The sequence below is a fragment of the Haliotis rufescens genome, unplaced genomic scaffold (genome assembly GCF_023055435.1).
Source record: "Haliotis rufescens isolate VD_foot unplaced genomic scaffold, xgHalRufe1.0.p SCAF_146, whole genome shotgun sequence".
Lineage (NCBI taxonomy): Eukaryota > Metazoa > Mollusca > Gastropoda > Lepetellida > Haliotidae > Haliotis > Haliotis rufescens.
In genome coordinates, this window is record NW_025963831.1 from 274,906 (window position 1) to 290,000 (window position 15,095).

Sequence of the window (15,095 nt, forward strand, 5' to 3'; positions counted from 1 at the left end):
ACAGTTGTGATGATTATTCTTTCTCTGGGTCGCTGTTATTCCGTGATGTTACAAAAGCGGGTAAAACCACACCCACTCCCCCAAACCTCGTCAGTTGCTATAAACAGATTTGCCTTTGATTTCATTCGTTAGATCTCGATATTCATCCATCTGTAGGGGCACGGGTGGCCCAGTCGTCTAAGGCGCCGCGATTCGCTGTGCAGAGTTGCGTCCCTTGGGCACGCCAGAAACCTATGATTATGGGTTCGAATCCCGGTTCGAATCCCGGTTCGCCCCGATTATGTTTCTAGGTTTGTCAGCACCATACCCGTGCTCGTGGGTTTCACCGAAGTGGTTAACGTCTAAGACCTGCATCACTTCGGGCTTTCGTCCCACATTAAGCTGACACGCCGCGATATAACTGGAATACTGTTAAAAGCGGCGTTAAACCAAACTCACTCACTCACATCCATGTGTAGCATTTGAAGCACACTGGTGTGAACTTTGGGTACTCTGGTAACACTGATGTACGAGGTGAGGGTAGTCCTTCTCAACAACACCATCTCGCCACAGACATACACACTTGACGTACAGATACACTGGTAGCTGTCGTGGTTGAGTGTGCTTGTCAAGAGTGAGTGTGAGGAAAACAGGCTGTAGATACAATGAATATGACATTCGACATTCAAACTTAATCTTCCCTGGATGTCTTTGTCGATCTTGTCTTCTTGTCCTACGGTTGAGCCATGCGCACCTGCGTCTCAACGTGCGTGTTTTTCAGATATTGTAGTAAACTTGCAGATCATGTTGAACTTGAATGACGTCATTTTTCAAAGTGAACAGCCTGCGATGTTCTATGTTACTGGACAGAAACCTCTGGCTCCACTTTAGACTTAATGGGGGCACGGGTGGCCCAGTCGTCTAAGGCGCCGCGATTCGCTGTGCAGAGTTGCGTCCCTTGGGCACGCCAGAAACCTATGATTGTGGGTTCGAATCCCGGTTCGTCCCGATTATGTTTCTAGGTTTGTCAGCACCATACCCGTGCTCGTGGGTTTCACCGAAGTGGTTAACGTCTGAGACCTGCATCACTTCGGGCTTTCCTGCCACATTAAGCTGACACGCCGTGATATAACTGGAATACTGTTGAAAGCGGCGTTAAACCCAACTCACTCACTCACTCACTCACTCACTCACTTTAGACTTCATATTTGCATCGAGGTATATATAATCTGCAAGTAGTATTTTGTATCATGGAAGAGGCAACAAATATTTGGTTTCCGGGTTAGAATTGGTCCCCAGCGACATTTGCTTGCCTGAAAGAGGCGACTTTAGGAAACGTGTGGTCAGGCTCGGTGACTTGACACGTGTAACCCGGCAGTGGGGATCGTTGCTGACAATATCAATTCCTGCTTTGTTCGGCCGGACACGATTTTTTATTGCTTAGGGCGGCGTTAGACAACAAAGTAATAAATCTCACATTTGGATGCACGAATCAAGACCCGTTTCAAAAACTATGCTACCCAACAGCTCGATCTCTGATCAACAGCTCTTTGGAACATCAGGTTGTTGTTCGCAGATGGAAGTCGATATTTCAAGGCTCTCTAAATCCCCAGTAAAGTAGAATTGTAGCCTTTTTGTCCTTAGGTAAAAAAAATTCTATTTTTAATAACGGCATATCCTTTTTGTACTTTTGGTGTTAATTCTTCTACAAAAGCCAAGCGATTCACCGTCTAACAATGGTGTCCTTGAAATTATTGAAGAGTGCGTGAGAGAGGTTTTACGCCGCTTGTAGGACATTCCATCAAAGTCACCGCAGGGGACATTAATAATGGGTGTCACACAATATCCACGAATCGAACCCATCATTTCGGCGTGAAGATCGAACGCTTTCACCACTGGGCTACCCTACCGCCCCAAAACCACGACAAGAAAGCCGTTCACAATAATATTTGCAGCGTGCCTCGATTGTGTTCCAGAGATACTGATCAATAAATGGAATGTACTTGTTGTTTTGGAAGGATAAATCTAACATTTAAAAACGATTCTTTAAAAAAAAACAGGAATCACAAATTTTAAAACTGGCTTTGAAAATGTTTTAACCTAAAGGTTCCTGTCTTATTTCAATGACAATCGAATATGATCTCACCAACAGTTTAGGAACAAGTTGTCTTCCTATTCTGTTGAATTAATCCTGGGAATACAAGATGGAAAAGAAATCTCAGATTCGTAAAGCTCCTTGATGTTTCAAGTGTATGCTAAGCGTATACTGTACAGCGGAAGGTCTTTGCATTGCCTACACGACAGATTAACCGACAAGCTATCTGCCATCTGCCGTCTGCCGTATCGGTGTATAAATGACTTGTTCTCTGTGGTTTATTTCAATGTATATTGCATTCGTAGCTTTGTAACTTAACCGGAATATTACCCATTATAAGATACAAGAGTGTGTTCAATATTAAAGGCCAAAGGGTTAGAACGTGAAGTATATTTCTAAACATGATATATCTGATTCTGGTTGGGTTGATTTACTTGTAGAACAGAACTTAATTATTTCTCTCAAGACAATATGCTCGACGTCTGCAGCGCAGCTCTTGGGTGTCCGCTATTCCGTGATACATACATTCTACTTTCGGGAAATAAAATAATAATAATTAAACTACTTGTTTGGCATCGCAGTTATCCATCGTATATAGATCTAAAACATGCCGTGAAGATTCCGGGTCTTCAGCAACCCGTGCTTGTCGTAAGAGGCGACTAACGGAATCGGGTGGTCAGGCTCGCTGACTTGGTTGATGCATGTCATCGTATTCCATTTGCGTAGATCTATGCTCATGATGTCAATCACCAGATTGTCTTGTCCAGATTCGGATATTTACAGACCGCTGTCATATAGCTTGAATACCTCTGCTTGTGGCGTTAAACAACAAACAAACACTAAAGATTAAAAAATTATGAGCAGATAGAAAACATGAAAAAAAACAATATTTGTAAACATGTAATCGGAACAATTGTAAACGTAAAACAGTAAATACAAAACGCCTATGCAGGAGAACAACCAGTCTACATTATCCTCAAACATCATATACCTAATTTTGTAACGTTGGTAATTTGGTTCTCGTTGGGTTCTTATGCATGTAATAGAAACAGTAAGCGAGTGAGTATGGTTTTACGCCGCTTTTAGCAATATTACAGGAACATCACGGCGGGGGACACCTGAAATGGACTTCACACATTGTACCCATGTGAGGAATTGAACCCGGGCCTTCGGCGTGGCGAGCGAACACTTTAACCACTAGGCTACCCAAAAGCCCCCTGTAATAGCAACCGAATACATCAGAACAGTATCTTTCAAGCCAATATTGTCGGCATATCTGGTGGTAGCACAGCACATGCATGTACAATAGACGAGAGTCAAGGTCAGCCAGTACAACGGATTGTCCCAGAACACGACACATTGAGGTTACCAATGCTGGAGTGAGTGAGTGAGTGAGTGAGTGAATGAGCGAGTTATGTTTAACTTCGTTAACGCCGCACTCAGCAATATTGCAGATATATGACGGCGGTCTTTAAATAATCGAGTCTGGACCAGAAAATCCAGTGATTGATATCATGTGCATCGATTCACGCGATTGGGATCGATGACATGCATCAACCAAGTCAGCGAGCCTGACCACCCGATCCCATTAGTCGCATCTTACGACAGGCATAGTCACCTTTTACGGCAAGCATGGTTGCTGAAGACCTATTCTACCCCGGATCTTCATGGGTCCAAATTAATAAAGGGTTCGTTATACCTATTCGATAGAAACCTTCTCAAGTCTTTTATCCGAAAAAACATACAATTCCAAAACGTAATACGTTGAACAAAGCGTAGTTTGAAGACATAACAATTTAACAGAGTGCCTAATAAACACCATTTCCAATCTTTTCAAATGAAATCTATTCGCTGTAAACATATGTCCCTTGCAAGAAGTTAACCTGGCTTAAATTATTGGTTGGCCAAAGTAAAACTATGTGCATGTTGGGAGAATGCGACTTTTATAGCTTTGAAGACTCAACCAATGAAATACAGCCATCAGCTGATGCTTTGCACATAATTGTTGTTTACTGGTAAATTACAAGAAGATGTTTTCAAACTCCATTTGTGACGGTTATGAAAACCAGTTGTTGGCACATCTGTTTGATTGAACTCGCAATCACCATTCACGTGATGAAGGGACAAGAAGTAGCCGTGAAACGTTGTTGAAATCACTAAAAGGTGTTATCCATAAAAGTCCAATGCCTACATCAGTGACCGTTGACACTTTCTCATGGTGAGGCTCTCGGCTCGCGATGTGCTTTGTGTTGGAATAGTGTGGCGACATCTAGCAGGACTGAACCGTATACGCCACTGCACGGAGAAGTGGGTAACTTATGCGACTAGTGATCTAACTGAGTTAGCTCATATACCCAAACCCCGTAGAATTACAGTTTTAAAATACGTGACAGTCTCAGACAGATCACCAACACGTGTCATTTGATGTGTGTGTTCTATTTTGTTTTATTTTAAAAAACTGGAATAAACGAAGTTAGATGAAACCTAATTGACAGACGAAAGGGGTGTTTTTTTCTGGGACAAAATCTAGGCGGAGAAAACCCTACATTGCCAGACATAATGGTTGTTCCAGTTATATGAGGGTGGCAATGGTATCGAATGCTACCTCCCGTGAGAGACAAAAGAAACTTTAACTGTTATGAATAAAAATTGATTCAATTAAATCTTAATCTTAGACAATCTGTGTCTCATAAGTGTTGTAGGCCTTTTCTTTGAAGCTAAAAAGTATCAAATCAGCTGAACGATATTTTGATTCCATTAAAATCGTAGTAAGTGAGTCAGTTGTGTTTAACACCGCTTTTAACAGTATTCCAGTTATATCACGGCGTGTCAGCTGAATGTGGGAGGAAAGCCCGAAGTGATGCAGGTTTCAGACGTTTACCACTTCGGTGAGACTCACGAGCACGGGTATGGTGCTGACAAACCTAGAAACATAATCGGGGCGAACCGGGATTCGAACCCACAATCATAGGTATCTTTAAAAATTATAATGGGAAAGGCATAGACTGTATGAGTTACAATATAAGGGACACAACTCTTTCCATAATCATAGAATAATATGCAGATAGTTTGTAGATATAGTCACGAGCAGTGGATATGACATCAAAATGATCCAATGATCACTCTTAATTTATACATTAAGGAATATTTGTTGCTAATGCAGGCGTAATTATCTATGGTGCAACCGATTGTTGAACTAAAACACAGTATGGGATTGCAACACACGGCCACAATGTTTACGTCACATTATCACTCAAACGCTCCAGCCACTGTGTCACTGAAACACTAAAGCCCGTAGAAGCACTAATACGGTATAGGACATTGTCACTGTAACTCTATACATCATAACAGCATTAAAACACTACAGACCACTGCAGAACAAAACCACTACAGGCCACATCAGCTCTGAAACACTACCGGCCACAGAAGCACTAAAACACTACAGGCCACCGCAGCATTAAACGCTACAGGCCACTGCAGCACTAAACCACTACAGGCCACATTAGCTCTAAAACACTACCGGCCACAGTAGCACTAAAACACTACAGGCCACAGCAGCACTGAAATAATTTTGTCCACACTAGCTCTTAAACACTACAGGCCACAGCAGCACTGAAATAATTTAGGTCACAGCAGCACTAAACTACTTTCGGCCACAGCAGCTTTAAACTACGTGGTCCACGTCAGCTCTAAAATGCTATAGAAAACTGAATAACTGTAGTACAATAGAACACGGCAGGTCTCAAACACTATAGACCACAGCAGCACTAAAAAGTACAGGCAACTGCTGCACTAAAACACTTCCGGATAGAGCAGCACGAACATAATGTAGGCAGCTGAGGCACCATAGCACTGACTGCCACTGATTGTAAGACACAAGAACACTGTAAGACACTGTTACACTAGAACATTGTTAGATATTATTCAGACACTGGAACAATGTTATTATAAGACACGTCGACACTTAACGACCCGTGAAGATCCGGGGTAGAATAGATCTTCAACAACCCGTGCTTGCCGTAAAAGGCGACTATGCTTGTCGAAAAGGCGACTGACAGGATCGGATGGTCAGGCTCGCTGACTTGGTTGATGCATGTCATTGATCCCAACGGCGTGGATCGATGTTCATGACGACAATGACTGGATTGTCTGGTCCAGACTCCATTATTAACAGACCGCCGTCATATAGCTGGAATATTGCTGAGTGCGGCGTATAACAACAAACAAACAAACACTACAAGACACTCATTGTGATTCTCTGTTGCAGGTATTGCGGGGTTGGACAATGTTAACTTCATAACGAGCACTCTGGATCAGCTCCGGGCAAGAGAGAAACCTCCTATACTGCGGCCTCGAGTCACAATGGAACAATTACAGGAAATGATGAACGCAGGCCGCTAGGTCGCGCTGGAATTGCCGGATGTTCCTGCGACTTGAAAAAAAACAGTGTGATGTTAACGAACAGTATTGAATAGGAACATGTCCCGAAGAGCAGCTCTACGCTAAATTGTGAACCGACTGGATGAGTGAGAGAACCTGTTTGTCCATACTTCCGTGAAGTGAAGGGTGTTTCCACTCCAAGCGTGCAATATTTGGGGTACAGCAGTGTCCCTCTGAAGGCTCCTCAGCTACCATTCTGCATATTGAACTGGGACCCCTTCAATTCTACTGTCAAGAAAACTGATTTTGAGTTGTACCTGAGTTGGATAGTGATCAAAATTTGGTAACCGAATTACGATAAAATATGACATATTTCTTTACGTTTGGGCCAAGGGAGTAGAGTAGGCCATTTGAAAGTGGCAGTTTGGCTAGTGTTGTCGAAAAACATTGTCAGTAAATGTTAATATCTGTGTGTAGTCGCCTATTGTTTCGCTCTTGATTGTGATGATTTTGTTGTTTTGTAAATGTTTTCCGATAAGACAATTTTGCTTCATGATACTCACAGAGTAGTAGGTTATTAACAATTCCTCTTTAAAACTCCACTGCCAATGGTAAGTTGGTGAACGATTCTGGCGTGCTGACTGGACAAGCAACCTTGTTGGATACGAAACTTAGAATAAAAACAATAAGCATTGTCCTTGACCCCTTGTGTGCTTATATGTCCAGGCAGGGTTTGGCGAGAAACTATTGTATTCCACCTATGACGTTGCCCAGATATGACGTCAGTCAGCATGACGTCAAAAGGATATATTGCAGAGTAAATATTAAGTACAAAGCTTAATTATTTAGTTAAACTTCGAAAGTATTATAAGCCTATATTTTATCATATCGGGTGCTATTACAACAATATAATTTAGATTTAGTTTAATAATTTAAAAATGATATCTTTCTCATAATAGACTCCATATTTGGTGTAGATCAGTTGACATGATACCACATTTTGCCGATATTTCCTGATTATAGAATTGTTTAACCTTCCTTGTGTGTTGACATTAAAGTGGAGAGAGACTATCACAGTCTTCATGTTTCAATTGTTGTTAGACTACCCAGAAACTACCCACGAATGACTACCTGTACATTCCAATGAACCATTGATTCTGTTCTTTTACCATGAACAACTACCTGCGAACCACTTCCCATACACTGTTTAAGAACCACTACCCCTGACCTACACACCAATCACTGAGCATGAACCACTATCCATGGACTGCAAACGGCCTACTATCCATACACTCACGAAGCACTATCCATACAACTCAGGAGCCAATATCAAGACACTATTGACGAACTACTACCCTTACACTACCCATGAACCACCAATGCACTAATGCCCGGAGACTGAAAAGTCGGTGGTTCGATTCCCTGACCGCGACAGACCAAAATACGTTAAAGGATGGTACTTGTTGTTACCCTGCCTGCGAACTGATTGTTCAGCTAGAACACACTGTGTGATTCAAACACTAAGCCACAATGAAATGGACACATTATCATTCAAATGCTTTACACCATTATGTCACTAAAACACTTAAAGATCACTGCAGCACTAAAACGTTATAGGCCATTGTCACTGCAACCTGGCTGGCACTCGATGTTAAGGGGATGTAAGGATGAAAGGTCGTATACTGTGTCTGAGTGGGTTATACATGTTAACCTTCGGCGTGGTATCTCAGTAGGCAAGCACTATAAAACCGGCATGAAGCCCAGACAACGACAAGCAGCGACCCACTTGTGCATGTACGTTGCTTTGTGGTGCAATAACCTTAACCGTGACGTTAAACGCCATTTCACTACCCACACATCAACTACGAACGACAACCCATACACCACCCACGAAGTACTATCCTTACACTAGACCGCCTCCGTTGTCTAGTGGTAGAGCGTCCGCCCGGAGAGCGGAAGGTCCGGGGTTCGATCCCCGGCCACGTCATACCAAAAGACGTTAAAAGATGGTACTTGTGGTTACCCTGTCTGGCGCTCGGCATTAAGGGGCTAAAACAAGGACTGGTCGGCTCGGAGTCAGTATACTGTGTCTGAGTGGGGTGTTCATGTTAAACTGTGGCATGGTATCTCAGTAAGCTAGCACTATAAATCGGCATCAGTCCGGACTAGTACAAGCAGCCACACAAACACAAACACACACACGTACATGCATGTCGCTATATAAGTGCAATAATCTTGGACGCGACGTTAAACCCCATTTCACCTCACCTCACTTCACCCACCTCGCCTATCCTTACACTAGCCAAGAGCCACGCTCCTACTCATCACACGAACCATTATCCACACACTTGCTACTAACCACTAGCCATACACTTTTCAAGAACCACTATCCATACTCTAACAAAGAACCACTATCCATATGGTAACCAAGAACCACAATCAAAACACTTTCCACGAAGTACTGTCCATACACTACCCATGACGATGAGTTTAACAGTATATATTTTGGCATTAAGCGTGTCCCTTGTCACTTGATCACCGAATGGAACGGCAAATCCAGTGTTGATTCTTTAACAAGCCATTAATGACTTAACGTCGACCAATGGACATATTGCAATGCTTCGACAGATCGATCAATCTTTAAGCTCATAATCACTACCGAAAGACGTCCATTCATCACGTCATATCCAGACACAGTATCAGGTGATATGAGTGAATTTAGTTTGATGCCGTATAGAACAGTAATTCAGTTATATATATATATATATATATGTGTGTGTAGGGGTGTGGGGGATGGTGGGGGGTGGGGGGTGTGTGTGGGGGGGGAGGGGGGGGGGGGGGGTATAAACCCCAAAGGCACGAAATGACGCGGGGGGACAAATACTAGACTCATTGTATTCCACTGCTGAGAGAGAAAGTTACTATGCTGAGAACGGTCGCCGAAACTAAAAAAAACGTATATTTAAAAAACGTACCAACTACATGTATGACACCACATCAAATACATTTAATAAGCATTTTAGCCACCATCAAACATGGGTGTATACGTTTTTTGGCCCGGCTGATTATTTACTGATTGCAGAGGTGTTCAGATGGGTAGATGGATGGATGTTTGGACTGGTATTTTGATGTGTGTGTTCAGTGGCCGATGGATGGATGTGTGGACTGGTATTTTGATGTGTGTGTTGAGTGGCCGATGGATGGAGGTGTGGACTGGTATTTTGATGTGTGTGTTGAGTGGCCGATGGATGGATGTGTGGACTGGTATTTTGATGTGTGTGTTGAGTGGCCGATGGATGGATGTGTGGACTGGTATTTTGATGTGTGTGTTCAGTGGCCGATGGATGGATGTGTGGACTGGTATTTTGATGTGTGTGTTCAGTGGCCGATGGATGGATGTGTGGACTGGTATTTTGATGTGTGTGTTCAGTGGCCGATGGATGGATGTGTGGACTGGTATTTTGATGTGTGTGTTGAGTGGCCGATGGATGGAGGTGTGGACTGGTATTTTGATGTGTGTGTTGAGTGGCCGATGGATGGATGTGTGGACTGGTATTTTGATGTGTGTGTTGAGTGGCCGATGGATGGGTGTGTGGACTGGTATTTTGATGTGTGTGTTGAGTGGCCAAAGTAATTTGTAAGTAAGCTTCAACCCATCATTCAAAACATTGTTTTCATATTCATTTTCATTTAATCAATTGGATGTATAACTAATAAGCGGATAATATAAATCAATCTCCGAACTCCGAAAATAGTAAATCCTTAACCAAACTAGCTAAATTTGAATTATGATTGTGTTTGTTATATTTATGGAATATTGGTAAACGCAAACATATCCAGCTCTTTTAACGAAGACAATGAAGTCATAAAATGAGCCTGTTTAGAAATAATTGCATTTCTGACATTTAGACAGCTTCACATTATAGGCATGATTGACATGATGAATATAATGATACAATTTAGTCTTTATTCTCAGCAATATTACATTCGACGCCCCTTTGGAAGCATATGATGACTCAATTACGAAGTAAAACATATTGGTTACAATTAATGGTATATTTCCACAGATCGTATGTCTGTCCTTGTCTATTTGCTGCCAGAATGTTTATGGGATATTTGTATGTTTTCGTTTTTGTTTGGTTGTGTCTGAGTGTGTATGCACCAACGACCTTTACGTTTTTGATTATCTGACACTTTGACCATCAACAAAGACGATGTTATTGAGGCGACCATACCTTCCTATTTGACGAATATTAACGGATGTGAAATACATTTTCTCTCCACATTTTAAACGCAATTGCAGAGATTCTTTCAGATTTTGCAATTATTCATCTAGTGGTCATCAATTATTTACCCCGTATTAGTGGTCATCAATTATTTACCCCGTATTAGTGGTCATCAATTATTTACCCCGTATTCACACGGTGCCCACATAGTGGTATGATCACGTGTGGCCTAGTTTCCTAAGGGACCGCAAGTTGCTGTCCAAAGTTGTGTGTCCCTTTGGCATACGAAAGTTCTATGATCAAGTATTTGAAAAACAAATGTGTGTGTGTGTGTGTGTGTGTGTGTGTGTGTGTGTGTGTGTGTGTGTGTGTGTGTGTGTGTGTGTGTGTGTGTGTGTGTGTGTGTGTGTGTGTGTGTGTGTGTGTGTGTGTGTGTGTGTGTGTGTGTGTGTGTGTGTGTGTGTGTGTCAGGTTATGTTTTGCCTATCAATAGTTGAGTTATGTATGTTTTTTTCTGTGAACATTAATGGACGTACTGATATAAACTGTTATTTTCAGAAGACATGTGACTTAGTTATTTCAAAAGATTTAGGGAAACAGCCGGGGGCTTGATGACAGGTATCCTGATAGATCAAGCTCCAGGGGTATGTCTGTTTGGATAAGAACGTGTCGGTGTCAAGCTGGGAACCGCAGCATTCTTGTCATCAGGCTTTCAAACTGTCAATAGTTGTAAGTATCTTTAGACAACAAAATGTAAAACACTTTAACTATCAGTGTGGCGTTTTTAGCCAAAAGCCCCAGAGATATATAACAAAAATAATACTCGAAATCAGAGGAAAAAACAGACAAAGGAAATAAATGTTTTCATTTACTTTAGAAAATCACATGTGAAAAATCAATATTCAAATCTCGGTGTTTCAAAATAAACATAAAATGTATACTCAAATAAAAAGGTAACTGTGGTCATATGAATATAACTTCAGTTATAAATGTAAATCAATACTTGTGACGATTTTGGACAATATGACTAATATATTGTTACTTGTCCATTTCCAAATTGAAAAAATAACCCAGTAATCTGTACGCAAAACATTCATTGTGAAACCAACAAACAATACAGAAATGGTATACCATTAACAAATGTAATATAAAATGAACTCGGTTAACAAATCAATACAAATTTCAGCACAGGAATTATAATGGCAGTACGCAATAGTGTGGCAGTACAAAAGTCTCTGTCAGTACAAATACTGTGGCAGTTTAAAATATAACAGCAGTGGCAATGATAATTACCTTGCAACAACACTGGTCAAGCTTAAAAAATAGGACTAGGCTGGATATCTAGGGTGAAAAGTGATCTTGACACATCCGTTGTCTTGATGTAATGTGAGATGAAATGTGAGATAAGATAGGCACGCTTCCACTTATATATATAGTCTAAATATCACCCAGAAACTTCTATACAGTGTTGGACGAGTCTAGCTGTACAAGAACATTCCAGATGATTCTACATTACATTTGACCCCATAAGCTCCTAAATTCAATAACTTCCACACCGCTGCGTTAATTAAATAGTACTACATTCCTGACAACTAATTAGTGTCGAAACACATTGCATTGCCCTAATTAGTCTCAACAGAAACAATGTAATATAATAACAACATTGTTTAACAATAAATTACACTGCCACATAACAATATTGATAAAATTGTACACAACAAATCACTTGTCAATGAATGTCACATCGCAAATTTACTATCTCTTTCACAAAGATGTGCATATTTAATCGTGATAATAAATAATAAGACTCATCCCCACGATTCGTTTATTGCAACAACTTTGAAATTTTGAATTTATCAAATTTTGACTTTTAAAAATCGTTAGGATTAGGTCTAATTGGTCCATCTGTCGCACAATTAAACATCAAAGCACTTTGAATCTTCTGAAAATCTCATTCCGTTAAATAAAACGTGATCACTGCTTCATTTGTGTCTGGGTACTACAAAAACTGAAAATATAACGATTGTCAACCTGTCCATATTTTTTATGAAACTAGATATGTTGTTGTGACGGCAGTTGTAAAAATGCATTTTCAAAGATGAAAAAAATCAATTGAACTTCGGTTCTAAAGCTGAAGCACTTAACCGTGTTCGACTTTACGTTCATTCAGAACACACTTACTGTATTGTATCCCTTCTGTATACGACACTCGGAATGCATATATGTGTACGGAAGGACACGAATGATACGGATATGTTGAATTATGACCCAATACAAAAGAAAGTGGATCAGGCACATGTTGTGAAGCGGAGGCCCATCTTCATTATAGAAACGTATACACCATGAAACGTCAGATTTCTGTTTATCGGAAATCTTCCGGATAACTTTTAATTTTGGGCGATGAGGTGAGGTGAAATGTTTTTTTGACGCATGGATTATTGCACATATTGACCAACCTCGAGAGAGACAGGTTGGGAGAGAGATAGAGAGTGGGAGAAAGAGAGGAAGAGAGAGAGGGAGTGAGAGAGTTGGAGAGAGTGGGCGAGGGAGAAGTGAGAGAGGGGGGAGTGAGAGAGTGGGTGAGAGAGAGAGGGGAGAGTGTCGGGGAGTGAGTGAGAGAGAGAGGGAGTGAGAGAGGTGGAGAGAGTGGGTGAGAGAGGGGTGAGAGAGTGGGTGAGAGAGAGAGGGGGTGAGAGTAGGAGAGAATGGGTGAGGGAGAAAGAGTTGAGAGAGGGAGAGAGAGGGAGGTAGGGAGATAGAGTGGGAGAGAGAGATAGAGAGAGAAAGAGTGTTGGAGCTAGAGAGGGGTGAGAGGGATGGAGAGCGTGAGAGAGAGAGGGGGAGAGTGTGGGGAAGGAGTGAGAGAGAGGTGAGTGAGAGAGAGGGGTGAGAGTGAGAGTGAGACAGAGAGAGAATAGGGGAGAGAGAGAGAGGGAGAGAGAGGTATCGGGATGCACAATGTCTCCATGATGTGTTTCGAGTAAACTATATGAAGACGAGTCTTTCCACAATATACTATAGCGACCTAGAAGTACATAAATGTCTCTATTATCTATAAAGCATACATTTACAGCTACTTTTGAAATAGTGCTTAACAAAACTGTGCATTTTAAACATTAAATGACTATTAAATGACATTTGCGTCAAATGATATCAAAGTTGGTCACTACAAGAATCAAAGAGACAAAACCCTTTCCATATTCATAAGAATCTCTGCTAAAGTCCATTGAACGATTGCAGGCAGAGGAAAAACTGTTGTTATGAGGACATGTGTTGTCATTGTGATACTTCCTCTCTCAAAATGACGTCGAGTGGCGTTCTGCCAAGTTTTTTCAATCACTGATTCAAAACACGCTGTTGTGTTTCTGTGAAAGGAAGAAATTGAGCATTTAAAACAATCGCGCAATCTATGTTTTGACCAACACATCCAGCCCACAAAGTCAAACCTGGGGACAAATTAAAAATGTTCATTTTTTTCTGGGACAAAGATTTTTAAAATAATGCAAGGCCTCAAGAAACAATTTTAATCAACCAAGGAGTTTTGTATGAAGAGGTAACAAAGCCTATCGAGTAAAAGGTCTCATCACCATGTCGTGGGAAGCACGATATATATATACTGTCCATGAAGATCGATTGCATGGACAGGCGTTAAAATCAGTTACCTACTTGACCGGTTTAAGATATATAACGCTTGAAAAATCGCGTCAAACGTCACCCGAAGCCCCGGATCAGACGCAGATTATTTACGCTATTCATTCCCATGAGACTAATGCTTGCCAATTTGGGCTTCATCGTGTTACTAAGGCCCGCGTGGGTGCTATACGTCAAGATTACATCATTCGATTTAACAACGAACAGTATCGCACGGTTTGTGAATATTCTGTCAGGATCTCCCCTGGATAGATCTCAGTGAGTGAATATGGTTTTACGCCGCTTTGAGCAATATTCCATCAATATTATGGCGGGGGACACCAGAAATGGGCTTCACACATTGTACCCATGTGGAGAATCGAACACCGGTAATGCTTTCACCACTAGGCTACCCTACAGACCCAGATCGCAGTTGACGAGGCCGGTGCGTCTATTGACACAATAAGGATTGTTGGCTTCTGTGTCATATTTTTTAAATCAAATATGATCCAAAACATCCTGATGCAACTGTACGGTCCATAAGAATTTAAACCATTCTAGTTCTAAAGAATTAAATGGAACGATGGGTTTGAACAACACAATTCTAATCCCAAAGTAAGAAAACCCTTTCCATATCCAATAGAATTATCTGCATAAAGCAGAGTCGATTGTACAATTCCGACTATATCATGAGCATGTGTTTATGAATCACTAGAATATTGCTGAGTGCGGTGTTAAACAATAAACAAACAAACGAGACAATTATTAATATAAGATAATATGCT

General features: G+C 41.2%; 1 protein-coding gene across 1 annotated transcript in view; it reads left to right on the forward strand.

Annotated features, from left to right (window-relative positions):
• The window catches only part of LOC124148505, a 34,663-nt gene extending 27,138 nt beyond the window's left edge, over positions 1-7,525 (forward strand). Inside the window, exon 4 of the mRNA XM_048395796.1 lies at positions 6,342-7,525. Within this exon, the coding sequence (XP_048251753.1) occupies positions 6,342-6,475 (134 nt within the window). The 3' untranslated portion in view covers positions 6,476-7,525. The remainder of the gene's footprint in view (positions 1-6,341) is intronic.
• Positions 7,526-15,095: the final 7,570 nt, after the last annotated feature.